The sequence below is a fragment of the Penicillium crustosum genome (genome assembly GCF_028827405.1).
Source record: "Penicillium crustosum strain IBT 35664 chromosome Unknown utg000004l_segment0_segment0, whole genome shotgun sequence".
In the NCBI taxonomy this organism is placed as follows: domain Eukaryota; kingdom Fungi; phylum Ascomycota; class Eurotiomycetes; order Eurotiales; family Aspergillaceae; genus Penicillium; species Penicillium crustosum.
This window is the reverse complement of record NW_026623125.1, coordinates 3,936,114-3,959,433: the sequence shown is the minus strand read 5'-3', so window position 1 is coordinate 3,959,433 and position 23,320 is coordinate 3,936,114. Positions and strand designations below refer to the sequence as shown.

General features: G+C 48.1%; 8 protein-coding genes across 8 annotated transcripts; 4 read left to right on the top strand and 4 right to left on the bottom strand.

Moving 5' to 3' along the window:
- Window positions 1-89: 89 nt before the first annotated feature.
- N7487_010545 (Zn(II)2Cys6 transcription factor domain-containing protein) lies at window positions 90-2,561 on the top strand (the record flags this gene model as incomplete). Its single annotated transcript, XM_056878275.1, has 2 exons — window positions 90-164; window positions 219-2,561. 2 exons carry the CDS (start codon window positions 90-92, stop codon window positions 2,559-2,561), a joined length of 2,418 nt encoding a protein of 805 aa, XP_056726855.1.
- A 574-nt stretch (window positions 2,562-3,135) lies between these two features.
- N7487_010544 (uncharacterized protein) lies at window positions 3,136-4,323 on the bottom strand (the record flags this gene model as incomplete). Its single annotated transcript, XM_056878274.1, has 3 exons — window positions 3,136-3,482; window positions 3,606-3,743; window positions 3,810-4,323. 3 exons carry the CDS (start codon window positions 4,321-4,323, stop codon window positions 3,136-3,138), a joined length of 999 nt encoding a protein of 332 aa, XP_056726854.1.
- A 438-nt stretch (window positions 4,324-4,761) lies between these two features.
- N7487_010543 (cytochrome P450) lies at window positions 4,762-6,307 on the bottom strand (the record flags this gene model as incomplete). Its single annotated transcript, XM_056878273.1, has 2 exons — window positions 4,762-4,904; window positions 4,951-6,307. 2 exons carry the CDS (start codon window positions 6,305-6,307, stop codon window positions 4,762-4,764), a joined length of 1,500 nt encoding a protein of 499 aa, XP_056726853.1.
- A 1,543-nt stretch (window positions 6,308-7,850) lies between these two features.
- Window positions 7,851-9,684, top strand: N7487_010542 (uncharacterized protein; the record flags this gene model as incomplete). The annotated part of the gene is made up of 7 exons (XM_056878272.1): window positions 7,851-7,961; window positions 8,013-8,083; window positions 8,130-8,243; window positions 8,295-8,377; window positions 8,425-8,826; window positions 8,876-9,201; window positions 9,250-9,684. 7 exons carry the CDS (start codon window positions 7,851-7,853, stop codon window positions 9,682-9,684), a joined length of 1,542 nt encoding a protein of 513 aa, XP_056726852.1.
- Window positions 9,685-10,925: 1,241 nt separating this feature from the next.
- On the top strand, window positions 10,926-12,381 carry N7487_010541 (uncharacterized protein; the record flags this gene model as incomplete). The annotated part of the gene is made up of 5 exons (XM_056878271.1): window positions 10,926-11,120; window positions 11,173-11,277; window positions 11,331-11,555; window positions 11,632-11,774; window positions 11,850-12,381. The coding sequence occupies 5 exons, from the start codon at window positions 10,926-10,928 to the stop codon at window positions 12,379-12,381; spliced, it is 1,200 nt and encodes a 399-aa protein (XP_056726851.1).
- A 1,805-nt stretch (window positions 12,382-14,186) lies between these two features.
- On the bottom strand, window positions 14,187-17,000 carry N7487_010540 (uncharacterized protein; the record flags this gene model as incomplete). The annotated part of the gene is made up of 13 exons (XM_056878270.1): window positions 14,187-14,718; window positions 14,772-14,895; window positions 14,945-14,964; window positions 15,015-15,114; window positions 15,166-15,181; window positions 15,234-15,357; window positions 15,415-15,745; window positions 15,811-15,922; window positions 15,986-16,001; window positions 16,063-16,536; window positions 16,585-16,644; window positions 16,707-16,738; window positions 16,905-17,000. 13 exons carry the CDS (start codon window positions 16,998-17,000, stop codon window positions 14,187-14,189), a joined length of 2,037 nt encoding a protein of 678 aa, XP_056726850.1.
- A 291-nt stretch (window positions 17,001-17,291) lies between these two features.
- On the bottom strand, window positions 17,292-19,288 carry N7487_010539 (uncharacterized protein; the record flags this gene model as incomplete). The annotated part of the gene is made up of 9 exons (XM_056878269.1): window positions 17,292-17,505; window positions 17,562-17,597; window positions 17,651-17,869; window positions 17,919-18,269; window positions 18,332-18,517; window positions 18,572-18,624; window positions 18,679-18,741; window positions 18,796-18,893; window positions 18,949-19,288. Coding segments are annotated over 9 exons (1,560 nt in total), but the record flags the coding sequence as incomplete, so codon positions are not given.
- A 938-nt stretch (window positions 19,289-20,226) lies between these two features.
- N7487_010538 (putative alpha-glucosidase) lies at window positions 20,227-22,767 on the top strand (the record flags this gene model as incomplete). The annotated part of the gene is made up of 1 exon (XM_056878268.1): window positions 20,227-22,767. One exon carries the CDS (start codon window positions 20,227-20,229, stop codon window positions 22,765-22,767), a length of 2,541 nt encoding a protein of 846 aa, XP_056726848.1.
- Between the last annotated feature and the right edge of the window lie 553 nt (window positions 22,768-23,320).

Genomic DNA, 23,320 nt, shown 5'->3' with positions numbered 1-23,320 from the left:
TTTCGTACTTTTCTACATATTGGGGTGACACAGCTTTCGTCATTTTGGCAAGTACAACTGGTCACCAGTAGTACATATGATCGCCTACTATGGAAGACTCTCGTCGACGTCAGCTTCATAGCTGTGATCCTTGTCGCAAGGGCAAAAGAGGCTGCGACGCACCTGTTCGTTAATATATTCCCGTGTTATCAACGCCCGATGCTGACTTCGGTACTTAGAAAGAACGCCAACAGGGCGCATTCAGTTCTTGCTCCAACTGCACACGATGGAAAAAAGAATGTACATTTAATTGGATCTCTTCAAAACGCGTGGACTCGAGAGGGGCTCGAAAACGAATCAAGACCAACACCACAAGTGCAACGATTATACGCTCTGACGATGAAGCTCTTGATGATATACTACGCTCTGTGCAAACGCATCCTGCTAATCTCGGAGGATTGCTTAGCCCCCCCGAAACCTCGGATTATGCCTCGTCCTCATCCTCTTCGCACCCGGAACGTCACTTTCTCGAGTCATTCCAGCTCAATAATCCAAGTAGTAATCAGCCTCAAGTATCTCCTTGGACGATGGATATCCCATACGATTTGCAACTTACTAGCTCAAATCCACTTGCATCTCCGGATTCTTCCGTGGAATCCGACGGCCAGTGTGACATTTTGAATTTAGCACCAACCCTTGTCGAGAGCACCTACGACTTATCACCGCAACAGAAATATGCACCCAGCTCCCATCTCATACCAACGGTTCCAGCCTGGAAACATAATCGGGACAAAGAACCATCAGAGCCTGCGTCTGACCGCAGTTCAATTCCAGAGTTACAATGGAACTTCTGCATCGCTTCCGAAAATACAGCCAAGCAAAACGCTCGTGCAACAATGTCACGCAACCTAGTCCGCATATACCACGACAGCATGGAGAATGCTTTGTCATGTTGGTTGACAGAGCACAACTGCCCTTACAGCGACTCAATTAGCCAGGTGGTTCCGCACCGAGAGATGAAAGCATGGGGACCGAATTGGTCAAATAGAATGTGTATTCGGGTGTGCCAGTTGGATCGGGTGTCGTCCTCAATACGCGGCAGAGCTTTAAGTGCAGAGGAAGATAGGAAGGCGGCTCGGGCACTTCATCTAGCGATTATGTCTTTTGCATCCCAGTGGACTCAACATGCACAGAAGGGCACCGGTGCGACGGTTCCCTCGGGAATCGACCATGATGAGCGATCAATACGAGAGAAAGTGTGGAACGAAGCACGGCAGGCTTTGGAGCATTCGAGCCACATTCCCTCTTTTCGCATCGCCTTCGCGAACATCATTTTCTCTTTGACACAAAGTCCGCTGGACAAAGGACAGGACACAACCTTGGGCGAGCTTTTGGAGAATGATCGTGCACCAATATTTCTCGAAACGGCCAACCGTCAAATTTTCAATTTTCGGCGCAAGTTCACACGACTGCAGCGAGAGGCTGCTCCCAAGGTGCGAGAGCTTGGGATGGGTTCCTCTACAACGGGAAGGGTTCTGGAAATGCCACAAATTTCCGAACCTCCGCAGCTCGATCCACTTCTGACTAGCCAAGAACACCGCACAACGCTAGATCTCATGTTTTGGTTAGGCGTTATGTTTGATACCCTAAGTTCCGCAATGTATCAGCGTCCATTGGTGGTATCGGATGAGGATAGTCAAATTACATCGGCCTCGCCGTCAATACCTGACCCTCGAGATCAAATTGACCTTGATCACTGGGATGTTACAGCAAGCAATACACGTGGGAAACAGGATGTGTGGGGTGATTTATTCCTTCGTTCTGCGACAGAACGTCAAGGATCGAGCCAAGATCAGCCGAGGTGGCCATGCTCATACGAAGAAGCCGCATCCGTCCTTTCGGAGGCGACTCCCGTGAAAGTGCTGCTCTATCGTCGAGTGACACAGCTCCAAACCCTGGTTTACCGAGGCGCAAGCCCTGATCATATTGAAAAGGTCATCCAGAAAACGCTGTCAGTCTGCCAACACTGGGATTCCACATATCAGAATTTCATGGTCGATTGCGTCAATAACCATGAACTACTTCCTTCTCGCATACAGTCGTGGTACGTCATCCTTGACGGCCACTGGCACCTCGCGGTGATGCTTTTGGCGGACGTGCTCGAGAGCATTGACAAGTGCAGGCTCGGCTCTGATATTGCGTGTGAGGCTCGGCAAACCACGCACTTGGTTGCCACGCTTCGAATGAATAATGCGTTGGCAGTCGGCGGACTCGCCAGAGCTTCAATACAAGGGCAGGACTCGTTCATGAATCGTCATTTCCACGATTCCCTCAGCGAAGTGGCCTTCCTAGTTGAACCGTGGACGGCTGTGTTAGTCCATTGCTTTGCCAAGGCGGGATCTATCTTGGTAGAAAGCTTGGGTACTTCGGGAGATCAAAATGTGTATACTGAGTGCTTACGGCAGAATTGTGAGTTCTTAATCCGTGCGTTGCAATACCTCGGAAGAAAATCCGATATGGCTTTTTTGGCGGGTCGGAATCTGTTAAAGTCTTTGGAATCAAAGCTTGCCTCAACGTCTTGAGAGATCCATTTGGTACAAACCACTTCTATGTCGAATGCGGGGTATTTTACGCAGAAGATCATGAGACTCTCAAATGGCGATCCAGCCTGTCCTACAGGTTCTGTTGGCAACAGCGATTTTCCACAGAGTGACATATGTGCATCCTCCAAGCTGGCTGAGATTCAGCTCTAGATTAGTCCACATTTGAGATCCCCCAATGTTGGGCATGCCCATTGTGACATGGACTTATCAAAACAAATGTCTACTGCGAATCGATCCCGTCGTCCGATCGATCGTCCAAACTTGGCGGAGCGGGTCCTGCCTAACCGGAACCACCCGATACCATAACCTCCCAGGCGTCCCCACTGACACATTGGACACACCCGCCCATTATCTTTCAATGTATTGTAACATTTTTTGGGTACTATTCATGTTACTGGTGGAGGATATATTTCACTTGTATGTTGGCCAAGTCAACCTGAAGCCATCATACTCTATATTCTATGTGTTAAACATACTGCATGTCTTACCTGAAGCAAAGTTCCAGACAAGTGCCTACCTAGGTAGTACCGCTAATGAAGTCTGACAAATACTCTTAAGGCCCAGTCCACCCTGTTCGCTTTAGCCAGTCTTCAAAGCTACTGGCACTAAGACCAAGATCTTCCCAAGTAGGGTCCTCCGTCGGATCAAGGGCCCCGTAGCAAATCTTGTCATCAGGCATGATAGACGCCCATTCCATCATTTGCCGAATGTCTTCTTTGAATCCAGGCCCGACTGCTCCCGATGCCATATCAGCCCACTCATCCAAACTTGTCGGTGAATAGATGGCCTGATGACCCGTGACACGTGAGAAACTAGTTGCAAAATCTTGCATGCGCATTTTGGGCGCTGCCACAACATAGTTCTTATTCTTCGTTTTCGAAACTCCGAGGGCAAAAACCCCTAGAGGGTTGTCAGCTTTCGGTCACTCATTTTCGAAGCTATATCAGTGCCATTACTCGGCCTACAAAGTCGATGACGAGGGTAATTGAAAAGTGGTAAGTTTTAGAAAAAAGAGCAACCTACTTGCTGCAAAAACACCCATGTCATGTACCGGATCTAACCATTGAACAAGCTTGTCCCCAGGGATCGGCGGACAAAAACGGACAACCCCATTTTCGTGTCGACAGTACTGGGGCCAGTTTAGGTTTGTAAGAAAGAACCCTGTCAGTTAATTCACATAAGTATCAGTTGCATGTTAAAGGTTACTTTGTCTTAGACTAGACCAACCTGGAAGAAGACAAGTGACAGCAGCTAAGTCCCGCTTTGCCCATTGTTCAATTATATATTTGTGATCCATATGAAACAATTTCTCAAATCGGCCTCCTGTAACTTGTTTCATATTGGGCAAGCTGCTGAAAACGAAGTGTTGTATCTCGCAGAGCTTCGCAACAGAGATGATATTCAAACCAGCTTGAAGTTCATGCTTCATATCTTCTTCCGTGTCAATTCTCTTGTGACCGTGTTCGCTAGTTACTGCAAACACACCGTATGCCCCCGAAAAGGCATTTTTAAGGCTCTCGGGGTCATAAACATCGCCTGTGACGAGACTAAGACGCTCATCCGGGGTTTGGTAGTTTTGCAGTAATTGTCTAGCAGCGGGGGATGTGGTGTCCCGTGTAACGGCACGGACGAGACATGTTTCCAAACCAGGCTCACGAAGAAGATATTCGACCACGCCTCTGCCTTGATTACCTGTAGATCCTAGGACGACAATCGTTCGAGGCTGCTCTTCTGGCTGCATTCCGAAGATCAACAATCGCAGGACCAAGGGAGTAGAATGGCTTGAAATTTAAAAGTATGAGGCCTCTTATGCTGGAAATTATATAGAACTACGTTTTCGATGCGTGACAAATGTAAGGAGGATGTCTCCGAAGAACAAAGAGAGCTTAGCCAATCATGCTATGCGTCGGCTGGATTATTGAGCCGATGCGCCCCCGGGGCCGGTGACTTCCTTACATAATCTACAGGGCTGATGGTTAAATTGTATTGCACAGTGTGTTCCTCATTTCTGGGTGACTGCTATGGCATGGATCGGTTCGACCAGGCCTATGCCAGCATGGATTCCTACTGCTTAATCGATTGGCTGTTGTGGAAAAAGAAGTCGATATTGTGGCCAAGATCCTCGGGAAGAGATGACCAAAGTATCAAATTTCATTCTTTTGATATTATCATGAATCATTCATTCATCGACGGGGGTAAACTTCAACATGAGCTTCCTCCCGCGCGGCAGCGAGATAAAGGCGTAGTCCTGCTCGATGCCTTCATCATCCACGATCGACGTCGTGTAATTTGAATACACAGCCGCCATGACCAATTTGATTTCTACAAAATTAGTCTCATCTCTAAATCTCATACATGGGAGACATACCTTGCAGTGCGAAATTACTCCCCAGACACATGCGTCCACCACTCCCGAACGGCCAGAACAACCGCCTCATGTCGTGGATCTTGTCGCCTGGGTCAATCCACCGTCGTGGCAACCATTCCAGTGGGCGCGGGTACACATCACTGATGCGGTGGAGGGAGTAGGACGTTGAACTGACCCTGACGCCACCCGGGATGTGGTCGTACCCGTGCAGGGTAGTTCCTTTTTCTGTGTTGGGGGTGATGCGGGGGAGTTGGGCTGGAGCTGGGGAGTGTACACGGAGGGTCTCGCGGACCATCGCGTCCAGCAGGGGAAGGGCGTCGATGGCAGAAGGAGAGGGAAGGGGATTCTCTCCGTCTGTCTCTGGGTATCGGAGAGAAGGGGACAAAGTGAGTAGTTCTTTTCGCAGCTCAGCCTGAAGTTCTGGATGTTGCGACAGCTCCCACATCATGTACGTGAAGGTGATACCTGACGTTTCGTGACCTGCAACCAGGTGGTCAAGCAGTTCAGATGCGATTGCTAGCTTTAGCGGACGTGGGTCGTGCTCTTTCTGAGCGAGGAGACTCTGGCGCAACTGGTCATAGACGACTGGGTTCGTGAACGGTAGGTTGTCCTCATCCTTAAGCATGTCTTGTTCTTTAGACGCCTCCAACCGATCGCAGAACCCCAAGCACCACCCCTCAATAAAACCCATATACCGGTCATCCCGACTCAAATACTTGAACCGCTCATACTCATCCAACCATATTTTCCACTCGGGAATATTAAACAGATATCTTGTTCCTTCTCTCAACCCAAACAGGAAAGACGAGGTAAAATCCATTCCAACGGCTTGAAACAGCGGCAGCACATTCAACACTTCTCCACCCTCTCCAGCCTTCTTGAGAATAGGCATCAGCCTCTCCCACAGTATCACCTTCGACATGACGCGGAGATCACTAGATTCCTGGAGGAACGACTTGGAGTAGGTCTTACTCAGCATGCGCTTCTGGTGCGCGTGCGGCGCATTGTGCGTCATACCGACCAAGTTTTCGGTGTTGAAGTTGACAAAGACATCATTGTAGAAGGCGTGTTTTTCAAACGCGCCCGTATATATTACTCTCAACCCATGGAGAGAATTGACGCTCAGCTCCTTCGGGCCGAGACGAACGATAGGGCCGTGCTTTTGGTGCAAGGCGTAGATGGCAAGCACTTCTGTACCTGTGCTGCGCTTGCGGTCGATCCAGCGGCTAGAGAGTGGGGAGGTGAAGTGGGCATTGGGGATAGAAGATAGTGGAGAGAGGAAGTAGGGGTTTATTACATGGTGGTATATCAGGTAGGAGGTGAGTATGAGGAGGGCGACAGGAATGAGGGGGATCATGGTGATGGGCGAGGGTAAAGAAAAAGAGGACAAAATGCCAATCAGACGACGGTTATTTCAATCGATGTCTCTCAATCATCCTTTGTTCTCATGCAAGGAGTCTGGCCCCCACCAAAGCATGTTGGATAGCAGGATATCCATACGGGCTAGTATTGAGGAAGCCAATCATTGATTTCTGAATTGATTAAGCTAAAAAAAGCGATCTAGGGGGTACTCCAAACGGAGAACTCTGTTAAAGGGGATTCTGGAGTCTTGGCATGTTGATCAACCTGATATTCCGAGCACCTGCATAGGTAGGTGCTCCGATGTACTGGACGGAATGTGTGTCCGTGTCTCGTTGATGACTATCGAGGTTTATCCGCTGAGCGGGTTCCGCGCGGTAACCTACAGTCAAATGCCGTTGGTTTGAATTGCCGAGTAAACCTTAGGACAAAGGCAATTTTTTGTTCGGACTTTTGTTCAGAAATATCGGCAGTATATTAATTAGATCGTGTGGGCGGTAGGCCCGGGGGGCTAAAAACTACCTAGGTAGAATGGCTTGGTACCAGTTGATTGGTTGGTTGACCGGGACCAGAATAAAACAAATGTTGTTTGGCTTGTTTTTTGCTTGCTCTAATATCCTATTCTTCGTGTTTTCATAATAAAAGTCGTAAATGTAAAATATAATCTTATGCTGCATATGTATTATGACTCGTTAATTTCTATCAAATGGAAAAAAAAGCGGAAAACGCGCAGAGTCGAACGGCAACGGCACGTGACCTATGCAGCATGCAACATGCATATGTAGAAAGCCGACACTTTATTATCTTATATGAGGCTGCGTGAATTTAAAAAAAAAATTGGTGCTTCTCTTTGATCATGCATGTCAACCTAGTGCACGGGACATGCTAGTCTTCTCTGTATATTTTCATTTGACCAGTATGCCCCGAAGAGGCGACAGATGGATGCGTTCGGTTCATTTTAACCTCGCCCGATGGCAGAAAAGTACCGCCTCCCCACTCAGGTAACATAATTGGTAGCCTTGGTCCCACTATACATACGTACCAAGGCAATGCAATGCACGTAAGTTAATTAATTTTGGCGAGCAAATTGGACCAACCCTCGAAGGAACATAATCCATTATTAAGGAGATCAAAGGTCCAAATCAACCGGATTTGATTGTACCACCCTATAGGTCGACATAATGCTCGACCCCACTCCGGACGTGGCAATACCAACAAACAGTGGAGCCACTATCAACACGAGGCATCCCTAGTTCAGACTAACCTGCAGGGTGCTGAAACCATACTTGTGTCCTGCTCCAGAGTGCCACACCTTCCCTCGGCAAGAACGCAGATTCTGTTCGAGGCGAGATGCTCCACTGTCGGCCAGATGCGCCGGGTGGATTCCGCGAGCACCGGAGAATATTCTAACGATTGACACCCTTCTTTTATACAAAGTACCAACGTAACCTACCGTTACCCCTGTCTTTGTATTGGTCCTTCCTTGTATTCTCTGTCTGCATGTCGGTATGCCCTGGGATAAGGACCCTTCAACAGTCACCATGACTCTAGCGGACGAAGCCCCATCTAAAGGCCGCGTCGCGGCGAAATGGCGTGGCACTCACGCCGACCAGGCTGATATGAGCGCTCTGGGAAGAGAGCAGGTCTTGCGAGTATGTCTCCTAAGCATTACCGTGACTAGTTCATCTGTGCTGACCCTGCAGCGTAACTTCCGATACATCTCAATCGTAGGATTTGGCTGCACGCTGATCGCCACGTGGGAGGTTGTTTTGACGTATGCTATTCATTCTTAGTCCTTGGTCGCATGACTGACTGTCTAGTTTGCTTGCACAAGGCTTGACCGATGGAGGAACTGCTGGTCTGATTTGGGGGTTCGTGATCGTCGCTTTTGGTTTCCTTCTGGTGTTCCTGAGTCTGGCCGAGATGGCATCTATGTGAGTTTACCCATTCCTCATTTAATTCTTGTTTCCATTCTGACTGCCCAGGGCTCCCACATCCGGCGGACAATACCATTGGGTATCCGAGTTTGCTCCTCCTAGCTGCCAGAAATTCCTCAGCTACATCACTGGTAAGTTCTCCTACCCCTTCCCACGCTTGACTAAGCTAATTATGCAGGCTGGCTGTGCGCTATGGGGTGGCAATGCGCCATCGTGTCGATTGCATATCTGGCTGGAACTATTATTCAAGGACTGCTGGTGCTGAACAACCCGGACTACGACGGCCAGCGCTGGCACGGCACCCTACTTGTGATCGCCATCACCTTGTTTTCGATCGTATTCAACACCTTCCTGGCAAAACGGCTGCCCTTCGTGGAAGTGTTGATTCTGATTCTGCATGTGTGTGGCCTGTTCGCTATCATAATTCCGCTGTGGGTTCTTGGCCCTCGCCGCAGCGCGAAGCAGGTTTTTACCGAATTCAATAACGGCGGTGACTGGAACAGCTCCGGGACTGCCACACTTGTTGGATTCTCGACCACTATCACGGCGCTGATTGGATATGATTGCGCGGTCCACATGTGTACGTCTCTCTCTTTCTAAAACCGACGAACTTCGCTAACAGTTTACAGCGGAGGAGATCAAAGATGCGTCTGAGACCCTGCCAAAGGCGATGATCACTTCTGTTTGTGTCAACGCCGCCTCCGGTTTCCTGATGCTGGTGACCGTCTGCTTCACGCTAGGCGACATTGACGACATCCTGGCCACTCCAACAGGATATCCATTCATGCAGGTATTCTACAACGCGACGGAGAGTCTGCCAGGAACGAATACCATGACCGCCATTATAGTGCTGACCCTCACGGCGAGCACAATAACAGAAGTAGCAACAGCATCGCGCCAGTTGTGGTCTTTCGCGCGTGATCGTGGCCTGCCATTCTCCGAATTCTTTGGATATGTATGTCCCTCCCCCTTCCTTCAGATTTGACAACACTAACAGGACCAGGTAAACCCTAGCTGGAACATTCCGTTAAACGCCGTGATGGTCTCACTAGTAGTGACGATCCTCTTGTCGCTCATCAACATCGGCTCCACCACCGCGCTTCTCGCCATCGTGACCCTGACCATCGGCGCAATGATGTCCTCGTACATCATTACGATTGGATGTGTGCTCCTCAAGCGTATCAGAGGACAACCACTCCCACCCCGTAAATGGACGCTTGGCCGTTTTGGAATGGCAATCAATATTGGGGCTCTATGCTTCCTGTTCCCGGTGTTTGTGTTCGCTTTCTTCCCGCTCACTTCGACAGTGGAGCCAGATACTATGAACTGGTGCGCAGTGATGTACGGTGGAATTCTGATCATCGCGGTCGTGTATTATGTGTTGCGGGGGCGGCACCATTACATCCCACCCGTGGCGCTGGTGAAGCGAGAGATGTAATCTATATCCACCTGTATAATTGCCACGTTAAGCAGGGTTGAAAAGTAATTTGATATATCTACAGTTAGGAATAATCACATATTCGGACTATGAAAATGCAGAGTGTTTGGTCGATCAACATAGTGTCGGGTCGGTGAACGTTCGTAGCTTCTAAAGTTCCTTGAAAGCTTCTTCGTCGGATATATTTAGGCGACAAAGTTAACTAAGGAGTTAAAAATCTCGCAAAGCCTAGATATTACCTAACAAGCAAAGGCTAAGGAGAAGAGAGGGCTTGGCAGGGCATATATCTCATGGATTGATTTGATTCATTTGAAACACGGTAGTATGCATTACATACATATAACATCGTGCACCGGGCCTTTCCGACTTGGCATCGCTGAGTTAGGCACACTCTATATCCATTAAATCAGAATTATAAGGTTGTGGGCATAAGGTCGAATTATTTAATTTATTAGATATCAAAGTGGTGGAGCAAAAGCTCGACGGTGATTAGGTACTTTAAGCGGAAGTGTCCCAAGGTTTCAGCTCCCATATGGCCCCACATAGTGAACTCTCTCCCGCCGATCGTGTGTTGACAAAATTTGCAAGGTGGTCCGGTTGGTCTTGCCACTATCCTAATTGGATGCTAGTTGTAGTTAGGTTAGGGCCAGCTACTAACAATGAATTATTTAATTTATTCCATATTAAGGTGGCAGAGGGGCAGCTCGGTACAGCTACCTTAAGCGGAAGGCTTTCGGCCCCCGCGCGGCCCTATATACCCACATATGTCGACATGGCTGGCTGCCGGGAGGATCGCACTCAGCTAATAAATAGCTCAATTAAACCTAATCAATCCTGTTGCGTTGTATCGTGTTCCAGCTTCGGAAGACCCGAAAAAATCGACTTACTCAATCGGGAAGAAGCACGCGTGGATCTGTTTTATATCAGCTCTCTAGCCATATATTCTATATTAGAGGTCTATCAGAATTAGCATATTAGGGGAGATATGGGTTCTAGTTTTCATTTAATGAGGTTGAAATTTCTGGCCTCCCTGAGATCAAGTATCTCAAGTCTACCCGAACTGCTAACCCTAAATTTCCGATCCATGCTAGATCCCTGCATTTTAGTTGCCGGAGTTGCCTGGCCACGATCCATGAATTTAGCGTCATGATTGTCGATTCTTGTTCTTTTCTATTTCATTTTAGAGCATTCCTTCCCTAAGATTTCCAGCCCACAGACCACGATCTGGTCTCTGTGTGGCAATGGCCATCAAAGTGCCCCCCGGCCAGTCGCCGCCTTTCGAGACGATAGACGACAAGCACCATGCCGGTATAATTATTATCACCTCTGCAATCTGCCTGGTGATCTCCCTGGTCTGCTTGCTGATCAGGGTGTACGTGCGGCTATTTCTCAATCCACCATGGGGACCAGACGATATCATCCTATTGGGCGCGACGGTATGTAACTAAGAGAGATTAACCTCTTCTTTAAATGGTGCTAACAGTATAGATATCTGCCATTGTTGAGTCAATCATCATCTTCCATGCTTCGAGCATCGGCTTCGGGACAGATATATCGCTACTCACTGAGAAGGCCGTTGATCGCATACAAAATGTATTCATTATCCAACACCACACTCAATTGGATATAGATAACTGACATAACAGTCCCTCCTTGGTGCCGACATTCTCTACCTTTTGACTCTCTACCTCTCAAAATGCTGCATCATCGCCATCTACTTACGCTTGACGCCCCGCAAGCGCCACAAGAGCATCCTCTGGATGCCGTTCGGGCTCAGCACAGCGTGGATCATCGTCTCAGTGCTAGTTATTGCAGTAAACTGCGAGGGAAACAAACCATGGGTGATACCTGGCGAGCAATGTCATAACCTGGTATGTCTACAGCTGCACGAAATCCACTGCAAGCAAAATATACAGATATGGAATGGAATATACTGACAGTGACAAGTTTCCCCGCTGGCAAGCAATCGCAGCGCTCGATATCTCAACCGAAATATTATTATTCACCTTCTGCATTGCCCTGGTATGGGGTCTACAGATGCATATTTCACATAAAATCGTGATCATGGTATCCTTCGCAGCGAGATTACCGTACGTCCCTCTTCCACTTCCTGAATGCCCTTCCCAGACCCCATTGCACCAAACTAACACACTTCTAACCCATAGATTAATAATATTCTCTGGCCTTCACCTCTCCACCCTCAAAGAGTACACAACCATCAAAAACCCCACTTTCACCGCAATCCGCCATACAATCTTCACCCAGCTCCACCTCAACTTCGCCCTGGTAGCATGCACAGTCTTCTGCCTACGTCCATTTATGAACGCCCTCACAACCCACTATGGCACAGCCGGTGACTCCAACCTCGGTAGTAGCAGTGGCGGCTACGGGTACGGGTATGGGTCCAGGAGACGGGGGGATACAGACCCCTACGCGTCAGGGCGGTCGCGGGATTACGAGATGGGAACCGTGAAAGGAAGGCCTGGGCACCGGGCGAGTGGCTTGTTTAAGGAGAGGCCGAATCTAGGCGACGGGACGGAGAACGGGACGGTTGTGTGTGAGGTTGCGGGACCATCGCGTTCGGGGGAAGAGAGGTCCGAAGGGGATAGGGGCAGTATGCGCAGTGGAAGTGATGGAAGTACGAAAATGATTATTCGGAAGGATGTGGAATATTCTGTTTCTGTGGGGCATTCATAGACCTTTTCTTTTGTTTGGATGAAATATATCCTGTTTATACCCTATTGTCCGCTATATAAGACTCTATACCAACCTAAGTTCTTCTTGAGTCTTTGGCTTTTTGGTTAGTTGACTTCCTGGTTTACATTAGACCTCCGCACCGCCCATAAATTGGGGCCCTAGGCCCAACCAGTAGTGGGCTATGGGCTATGATCGGCTATCCATAGCCCATTAATGGGGTTTTGGCGCTTATAATCGCTTTATCATAGCCTTATGCTGATTTTATGGAGTACAAATTCGGAATATAGAGTTATAATAGGTAGATAAGTATATATTTCTATTTTAAAGAAAGTCTAACTCGTAGAGATTGAGATATATATTTACTTCAGTCTGGTGTACTACCACCTTCTAAATGAACCTCTATAATTTAAAACTTATCTAAATAACGCGCTTTCTCGCGGTTTTAAACGTGATATGTAAATTGAGCTAATAAGTAACTCTACATTTATTAAAGTAATAAAACATTACCCTAAGATCAGGGCTAGAAACGTTGGGTAAACATAAGGTAATTGATTTTTTAAAATATTTCCTAATTGGGCCTAACGGGCCCGCCCTTACCTCACATACACTCTCCTATATGTACCTCTCACCCGCGTCACTTGTGTCAGTAGAGACTGCTGGGTCCACGTCAGAGTGCATGGTGCAATCTGAGATTGTTGGATTGAATTGTTGTCAAAATTAAGGTACAGAGACCAGGGAATCTGACAACTTGTCACTTGTCGTCCATCCCACCCCTCGGCCTAATACCTCGAGACATCCCCGACAAGCCTCAAAATACCACCACTATCATAGCCGCCAAGAAGATGTTCCGCAAGCATGCTCTTGGGGCCACTGAAGCAACCCTGAAGTGGCCTTCACCAAGCAGCAGCGTTTCGAAGGTGGAGGTCGATGAGATGAAATACTTGAGCAAGCCAAGAAGGCAGCTGCTCGCGACCGCAAACTACCTGGAATCGCCATAAGCGATCTGGCGCTGAAGGGGGTAGAGCCCATTTTCAGCCTTGAGACTTTGACTTCGAAAACGAGCAGCCTGGCGATAAATGGAATTTGCTTTCTCGGTAAGTGCCTCACCTCTTACAAATGGGCTGTTTGTTTACTTATTAACTTAACTAGGGAGCACTTGAGTACCTGGAACTCGCTCAGGATGGCTCCATCAAACCCGAAGCGCAATTCGCGCATGCCTTGATATTATACTCAGCCTGGTTCTCGGATCCGCTAAAGAAGACGGTCGGATCAGTATAGCAAGTTCAGTGTCGTGGGGTCACGAGTACGGGCGAATAAGTGTGTCATGCCACGTGGGACATAAATATCTTGTTGGATACTGCCTCATATATCAACAAAAATAGTCGGCCGCTCATGCGGCCTTGTGTCTCCTTGGTGGTCTCTTTGTAGGTCTTTTAATCTTGTTTGGCTTGCTGATCAAGTTCTAGTAGATCAGGCTCCATGCCAAACTAGGTTCCATACCAAACTAGGTTCCATACCAAACTAGGTTCCATACCAGACTAGGTTCCATACCAGATCAGGTTCGAGTAGGTCAGGTTCTAGTCTACACTCCATTCAGCGCCTCGAGGGCCAAGAATTTAGCTTTCGCCAAGATAGCCCCGACCCCACCCTCGCTCAAATCAACGATACATGTGGTTACCCTATCTTGACCTATTTCATGCAATAGGAATGCTTCAACCTGACTGGAGTAAGATAATGGAGACTGATGGGATTTTTGAACCTATCTGACATTAAACGACTGGGAAGTTACGATATAGTCTGTGCAATTACATCGCCAACGAAAAATCTCCAAAGAAATCCTGCCAAGCAGTAGGAAAATAAAACAGATTAAGCCCCGGAAAGTCCCACTCGGAGACAAACTGCTCAGGGACAAACCACTGAAGATCCGTCTGAGCATCAAACAACTCCCAGAACGGTGACGTAGCCGTGGGGCCATCCGAGCTGGGTTGTTGCGTTTCCATCAATGCACGCCCATATTTTTCAATACTGACCTTCAAGATCTGGAGGTAAATATTCCCAGCTCCAGACTGAGTTCCACTAGCTCCAGCTTTGCTTAGCTCATCGACTAGTCGATTGCCTTGTTCCAGCAGTTCTTGATGCTCCTCGTCGCGCTCAGGGATGAGGCGGGATAATTTAAGAAGCAATAGGAAGGAGAATGCGCACTTCGCCCACACGAAATCCATTGCGTATTTCAGTTTGGCGAGATAGAAGTCTGGATCGACAATTATGAGTCGGAGATGACGGCGGGCACTTGCTTTGGCTGTGAGGAGTATTGTTCTTTCCGTGGTGGACATGGCGCTACATATTTGTGTTAACAAAAATGGAAGCATATCAGGTGAAGTAGCACACACGCTACGTTCTCAACGCCCATGGAGCGTAAGGCTTTACAGTTGAGCATCATTTCTGCCCAGCATTTCTGTACCCGGAGGGCGACTAATAGAGATGGCTTCTCTTCGGCGGCGGCAACACAACTTTCTGCGAATTGTTAGTAAGTTTTAGCAAATGATGCCAATTTATATAATACCGATGATTCGCAGCCAGTCACTGCCCACGGTTAGCAAGTTTGATAAGATACGACAGAGGTGGAAATTTACTCAAACCACAAATCTAGCTCAATTTTCATATCATGCACGTAATCCGCGATGCTTTGCCCATCAAGCGATGTGTTTCCTCCTAGAGCATCGCCGACATTGGCTATAGAAATCAGCTTAGAAGTCACATCTAGATTCATGAAATAGGCCATACCTCTGAGGATGTTTAACTAACAGCAAAGATTAGTACTTCTCCGAGTCTATTATACGTACCTGACATACCTCAACCTGAGAGAACAACCGTAAATCCAAAATTGTTGACGATGGCTGGCTAAGTAAAACTCGGCAGCGTCGAGCATTACCTTTGAGCCGAATACCAGGTGGCTTTCCTCCATCAACACGGAATCTACATTGAATGCCATTAGCCTAATAATCCCAACAAGAAATTTTCAGGTCATCTTACATATGCTCGAGAACCAAAAGCCCGAACCAAGTCCGAGCATTCCACATAAGAGTTCTCTCCTCTTCAAACATCTGATGGGGTAAGGCATAGGCCATATCTTCATCCCGAAGAGCAAGTCGCTGGATTAATTCATCAAAGGCCTCATGTAATTCCAGATCCAGGGCCATGCGAGTGGCAAAGGATAAGATCAGCGAGCGCTCTGAGGAATAACACGCAACTACAAGCATTGCTTGCACTGATTCAAGGCAGTTCAGTTCCTTATTCTGGATTATGACGTTGATCCATTTCTTGAGTTCGGCGTGGAGAAGGTCGGACATTGAACCTCCCGATCCTGAAAAAAGTCATTTAGTACAAGGCCATTGTGCATAAAATTACACACCAGGGAAGGAAATTCACTTGTCTCGACCATGCATCCAATTGTACATATTGCGTTGAGAAGAATACTACTTCGAGATCGAATAGAATCGAAAGTGTCATATTGAGGGTCGAAGATCGGGATATATCTGTCCTGTACGATTGGCCAACCATGAGTATTTCAAGAACAGGACTAGTAGGGTGTGATGATACATACACATCCTGAGAAGAAACTGCAGTCGTTTCAGTCAGCCATAACCGCCAATCGCTCCATAATTCTCGGTTCATACATACGTATTGAAGTATGAAACGGCACATTCAAGCGAGATGAGTCCTTTATCAATAAAATCGGCAATGGACTCATCTCGAATCTCAAACCCAGATCGCTTTCTCTTGGGAGGTCTGGTGATTATCTGATTGGATTGGTAGAGAGGTTGAGCCGAAGTCTCATTCGGAGAAAGGGTTGGTATAGATGCTGGCATAGACCTTTGGTATCGGTGACTATTTGCATAGCCAGCGGAGTTCGTCACAGGTATGTTTAAAAGTTCGTCTTGAGGATGATCCTGTAGATGAGCATAATGAGAGCCCGAGGAGCCACCAGCGCTCTCGCGGTGTACCTGCTGCTGCTGCTGGTCACCGAGGTGGGTGGGAGATTGTGTTAGTTGTGATTTTGGGGTGGGCTGCGAGCGGTTTTGTTGAAGCAACTCGCGCATTTCATCCAGCTGCTTTTGGAGACACTGAACCTCGGACTCGATGCCTTCGATCCTTCTAGGGGATGTTAGTATTGATTGATAACTGCGTAAGGCACGTTCGTACTCTGAGACGGGGTCTTTTGGTATTTCGAAGAAGACACATTGTTTTTCCAATTTTTGACACCTGTTTTACTAGTATTAGTGTCTGGGCTTCGTGTATATCTGTTGTCAAGGAATGTAACGCACCTTGTGCATGGCCTCTCTCCATCGCATTTCACCTTGAAACGATCAGCCAAAGCCCCCGCAACGTTTAGACTCCAAAGGCTTGAGCACAGACCTTCGATTGTCGACAAGCACCACAGGCTTTCTATGCATCAAAAACGCCATACATTGTTAGGGTTTGTCTGCAGTTATAGGGTCTCAGTCAGTTGAATAGCGACGTACCGGAATTCGTTTTTTCCCTGTTGTTGGTGGGATAAAGTGCAAGGTGGTATCCTCTATCACCGGGCTGTGCGGACTATGCCCAGGTTGGTCGGCCATGTAGAACCAAACGTTTTCTGCTTGCACCGATGACTGTCGGGGTTGACGGGAAGGGGAAAACCTGGAGAAACGCGGGGTTCGGCATTTTCTCCGAGCCGGCTATACAATCAGCCAGGTCCCACGATGAATTAGTGCAATAAAGGAAAAGTCAAGTCTTAGGGGATTTCGCTAGTGTTGCTTTGAAAATTTATTTAATAATAAATACGATATATTCCAAGTTAAGCCAATTCAAATAAAACAAAATCACTAGTCTTGCCGACTATAACACAGACTCACTAAACCGACCAAATCTTAGAAAACATAGACAAAGTCCTCATTTTTCAGGTCAGTCAGATCTTTCCACGCATTGTCATCTGCTGCTGGTTGAGGCAAATCTTCTTTGACGTCGTCAGAGACAGCTTGAATGGTCCGCATCGATTGGTCTACAATTTTAGCGTTCTTTCCAAGAGCCACGCGTCTCTTCTCATGTTTCTTGTTTAGGAAGTATAGGTATGCAGTGTTTGCCCTAATGAGTCACAATTAGCAAAAAATGTCGATCACATTAAATTTTGTGAAACCTACCCGGTTAGACTTATCAAGACACAAAACATGGCCAGGCTAGTCGATCGTTAGTTATTTCATGCGCACAACTTGTACATTTGTAAACTTACTTGGAAAATAGGCCACGGCGGTAAAGGGGGGCTTCATTTGTCGTATAAAGGTTGGGTCCAAGGACCTGGATAGGAGGAATATCAGTAGAAGACCCGATGTAGGGACTCGAGGTGCTACATACATTACCAGCGCATTGTCCAACATACAGGATGGCGGTAGTAACCTTCTTTTTGTCTCCCCAGCTGTATTTCCTGCAGACCAGGAGTAGATTAATGGTGCTAGATGAGGTCAGCTAGATTCAACTTCCGAAACTAAGTAAACCCTTACTGATAGCTGGGTACACAGAGATCTGGATAGGACTGATTAGTATTGTTTCCACGCTCGTGTTTCCATTTAGATGTAATACGTACAATGTAGTATCCTGCAAGTAGAGGCCCCTTGCGGGCATTGTCATGCGTAATTTGCAACAGCATCACACAACCCGCGATGGGTGGGAGACAGAGCAATGCTAAGACTGGACCCTTCATTTTCCAGACGGTCGCTAGCCAAGCTCCTCCCATTGTGGCGACAAGCTGGACTGCACCGAAGGGAATGTTGAAAAGCATGGTATCATATTCACTGAGGCCGAAGGACTTGATAATCAAAGGCCCGAAAGTAGTGATGCCGCCACTTGGAACACTAAAGTTCAGTTAGTAATGTAATTTCAATCCACAATACTCCTTTTCCATGGGCCAACTCACGAAATTGAGAACATTAACGCAAACCAAAACCATGATTTGGGGTCCAGCAAGGCTTCTTTTGCGTGGTCCCATTTCCACTCTTGGCTCTCGACACCCTGTTGGTTCATTCGCTGTCTTTCAATAGATAACAGTTTGTCCTCCTCTCCAAGAAACTTGGCTGACACAGGGGAATCAGGCATGAAAACACTGCGTGAAACCATGTTAGGATATACAAACAAAGGGGACAGAGTGGAATCTTACAAAATAACGGCTGAGAACCCAACAGTAACTAGACCGAAAAATAGGAAGATTACCTGGTCACTGTTAGGTGTTCATACCTCGACAGGCAATCTCATGCTGTAACTCACCTGATAGGGTGCAAATATAGATGAACTGATATGACCCAGTCCAAAGGCAATCAAGCTTCCAAACTTTCCTTCGGTGTCAACTTAAGTGGTAAGAAAGCAACATGGGAGAAAACCCACCATATTTACGACTCCATTCATCGCATACCAAGAACTCAACCTCACAGGCTGCTCCCGACGGCGGTACCACATTTGCGTAACTGCAATAAAGGCCGGTGCTGACAAAGCGCATCATTAGTAGGGACAATAAAGTATAACCTGGTGACAACAAACCAATTCCAGCCTCAAAGATGCCAAGAAAGATTCGGCAAGCAAGCAGCTCTCCAAAATTTGTAGCTGCAGTCATGCATGTTAAAGCAATACCCCATAGGAGGCAAGACACAGCCAGAAATTTTGCTAGGGGCACTTTCACCAAAAGATATGCGACCAGGGGCTGGAACACCAACTGAGCGAGGTATATCGAACCTCCCAGCCAGGAGTACTGTTGGCCATGGAGATGAGCTTTCTCGACGATTCCAAAAACCGAGGCGTATGAGATGGTCGACTTGTCGAGTTGCTGGAGGAAATATATTCCGAGGAGAATTGGAAGAAGACGCAGATCAATCTTTCGAAGAACTTTGGCGTTGTTCTCAGGGGGTCAGAATGTTTGAATGCCCTGCATCTTCGATGAGTTGCAAAGCCTGATCTCCTTTGGGTTGGTTCAGTGTAATATTATTAGGAGGAGCCACTGCCGGCGACAGTTCAGGCTCAATTGTCTCCACGAACTCCTCCTGCTGGCCCTTTGGCTGTGACATTGCTAATCACTCACAGAGGCACAATGAGAAAGAATGACAGACCAAGTGGCTATAGGATGAACATGAGTTGAGCTGAAAGGCAAAGAACGAATAAAGCTTGGATATATGCAGTGCAGGGGGTATATATGTAGAAAACCCCGTGGGGAAGAAAGTATAATACATTCCCCGGACAAGATAATCAAACCCGAAGTGTCATACCACATACGCTAGGAATTTATCCTTTTTAGCCATTAACATAGTTTTTGATGAAACTTTCTACGGTCCACGCGGTCAGTTGATCTGGAAACAAACGGCAAGGCACATTGCTACCCGTGGCCGACGTCGGATATTTTATCCAATCATTTCGCTACAACAAGTAACGGGAGAGGGGCGATGAGAAGAAGATGAGTTATGAGAAATGCCGAGAATCGTTAGTATCGGGTTTCGGTGAGCAAAACCGAGAGAAAAATTAGCGTAGGATCGACCATCTGGGGCCCCGGGATGTCTTTTTGTGGGGAAAAACACGGCAATTCGGAGAGTTGCGGCAGAACTAAGTCGGGACTGGCCCTTGCACAACCTTCGCGTCTCCGCTTCTCGGTGATTATCTCCGATCTCCGATTCTATACTGCTACAATGCATCATTGGAACAGCGCGGGGTACACGTTGAGATGGGAACAAGGAGAGCTCCGCAATCATTCAAATATGCCACCATGCCAGGGACTATCGTGGTATTCTCTCCAGTTCCCCTGAATCAATTGCATCGCCTTTCACATTCATCATGCCTCAGAAGGAAAGCTGCCCCAAGGGCTACTCGCAAGTACCTCAGCCTACCAACCAAGAAGCTTCCGTCCACGTTCGAAGCAGTACAAAGACCAAGAGTGTCTTTGATTTCACCTTCGAGGCTGTTCGTCCCAACCTATTCCGAGCTACTTTCTCCTCCACAGAGCACCCTATCCCTCCCTACCCTAGTGTGACCAAGCCCGATACCAACCTACAAGGCGCCAACGTCTTCACCAAGGAGGGAGCCTCCTCCAAAACAATCGATGTCGCCGGTGTCACTGCTTCCGTAAACTGGGAACACACCCCGGTGGTGAAATTGTCATGGGCCGGCTCTGAGAAGCCTTTACATGAGGATTTGCCGCTGCGGTCCTATGTCGCCGATGGCGAGGGTGTCGCCAACTACTCTGTGCATGACCGCGAATGTCTCCATGTTGGACTGGGCGAGAAGGCAGCTCCCATGGATTTGACTGGCCGTCAATTTCAACTCTCGGCCACCGACTCTTTTGGATACGATGTATACAACACCGATCCCCTTTACAAACACATCCCGCTCCTGATCAAGGCTTCTGCAGAAGGATGTGTGGCCATCTTCTCGACAACCCATGGCCGCGGTTTGTGGTCTGTAGGAGCCGAGATTGATGGTCTGTGGGGACACTTCAAGGTGTACCGCCAGGACTATGGTGGCATTGAGCAATATTACATTGTTGGCAGAACCATTAAGGATGTTGTCCGCTCATATGCCGAGTTGGTGGGCTTCCCCATTCTAGTGCCCCGCTGGGCGTACGGTTATATTTCCGGTGGCTACAAGTACACCATGCTAGATGAGCCGCAAAAGGCCCATTTGGCCTTGCTGGAGTTTGCAGAGAAACTGAAGGAGCATGGTATTCCCTGCTCGGCACACCAAATGAGCTCGGGATATTCCATTGCTGCGACCGAGCCCAAGGTTCGGAATGTCTTTACATGGAACCGGGAGCGCTTCCCGGATCCCGAAGACTGGATTGCCAAGATGCACCAGTACGGTATCCGACTTCTCACCAACATCAAGCCCTTCCTGTTGGCTTCTCACCCCGACTTTCAGAAGCTCGTTGATGCCGGTGGGTTCTTCAAAGATGCCGAAAAGGAGCCTGGTTACATGCGTCTGTGGAGTGCCGGTGGTGCTACTGGCGGCGACGGTGCGCATATTGACTTCACCTCAGCGGAGGCCTTCAAGTGGTGGTACGACGGTGTTCAGAGCCTTAAGAAGGTTGGCATTGATGGTATGTGGAACGACAACAACGAATACACCCTACCCGACGATGACTGGACCATGTCTCTGAATGAGCCCACCGTATCCGACGCCGCAGCGAAGAACGTCAAGAACTCTGTTGGTCTCTGGGGTCGTGCTCTCCACACCGAGTTGATGGGCAAATCTTCCCACGATGCTCTGCAAGATATGGAACCCAAGCTGCGTCCTTTCGTGTTGACCCGCAGCGCTACCGCTGGAACTCTCCGCTACGCCGCATCATCCTGGAGTGGTGACAACGTGACCAGCTGGGAGAACATGAAGGGTGCCAATGCCCTATCTCTTAACGCTGGCATGTCCCTTCTTCAATGCGAAGGCCACGATATTGGCGGGTTCGAAGGTCCCCAACCCTCCCCAGAGCTCCTCCTCCGCTGGATTCAACTCGGCTGCCACGCTCCCCGTTTCGCAATCAACTGCTTCAAGACTTCCCCCAAGGACTCCGCCGTCGGTGACGTCATCGAGCCTTTCATGTACCCCGAGATCACGCCCCAGGTCCGCGCCGCCATCAAGCGTCGCTACGAAATGTTGCCCTACATCTACTCCCTTGGTCTGGAGAGCCACAGGTTCGCAACACCGCCGCAGCGCTGGACCGGCTGGGGCTACGAGTCCGATCCTGAGGTGTGGACCAAAACAATCAAGGCAGGGGAGGATCAGTTCTGGTTCGGAGAGACCGTGCTCGTTGGTGGAGTCTACAAAACAGGCATCGATGTGGCCAACGTCTACCTTCCCCGCAAATCTGGCGTCTTCGACTATGGCTACGTCAACATGAACGCGCCGTACCAGTACCTTTCATCTGGGCAGTGGACTGAGATCTCGTCAGAATGGCAGAAGAGTATTGCTCTCATTGCTCGTGTCGGTGGTGCCATTCCAGTCGGCAAGAGCGTTCACACCCGTGTTCCTGGCGATGAGACTGCTGCCTCAGTGGCTGTCCAAGATATCGATGATTACCGTGGCGTGGAAGTGTTCCCGCCCAAGGGAACTTCGCACGGTACTGTCTTTGCTACGACTTGGTATGAAGATGATGGTATCTCAGTCCAACCTGGTACTGCTACATACACGATTAGCTACAGCTCTACCGAAGAGAAGGTCCTTGTTAAGTTTGAGCGTGATGAAGCTGGCTTTGCCCCTGCTTGGAAGGATTTGGATATTATTTTGCACAACGGGGATCAGCGTCGGGTTATCTCGAGCACTGGTGATGAGATCGTGCTTAAGGGTACAGACTCGCGTGGTCGTGTTGTGTATACACTTAAGGCTTAGGTCTCTGGGTTTTGCATATAGACATGGGTATGGGTATACCTAGTTAGATTGAGAATAGATGAATTTACACGAGTTTTTAATGTTTCTATGTAGATATTACTATATATTGTTGAAGCAACCGGAACAAAATACGTACAAGATAGGAGAGAGGTATATATTTAAAGACCTTTGCTTTTGAATTGCGCATACTGCGGGGGAATTATTTTGGTTTCTCGTCTATGCCAAGAATCTATCGGATTAGTGCAACCAAGGAAAGTATTCCACCGTTCTTACCCTGGAGCCTTTAAAAGGTTAAATGGTTTCATGGATTAGGTCCGGGGCCGGCCTAGGGGCAGCACACTATGAACTATGAAGCGGTATAGGGGGCCACCGAGCCGATCATCAACCATCGTCGACCAAAGAAATTTGTAGTCTGTCCGAAAAGGGGCTGAAAGCAAGTACTTGCCATTGGATGTATTTTTAATGTATTTTCTTCATTGACTCGGGTTGAAAGATGGTATGTGACTTACCTCGTCAAGAAGGAGTTGACAAACCAGACGTAGTTCAGTGGTTT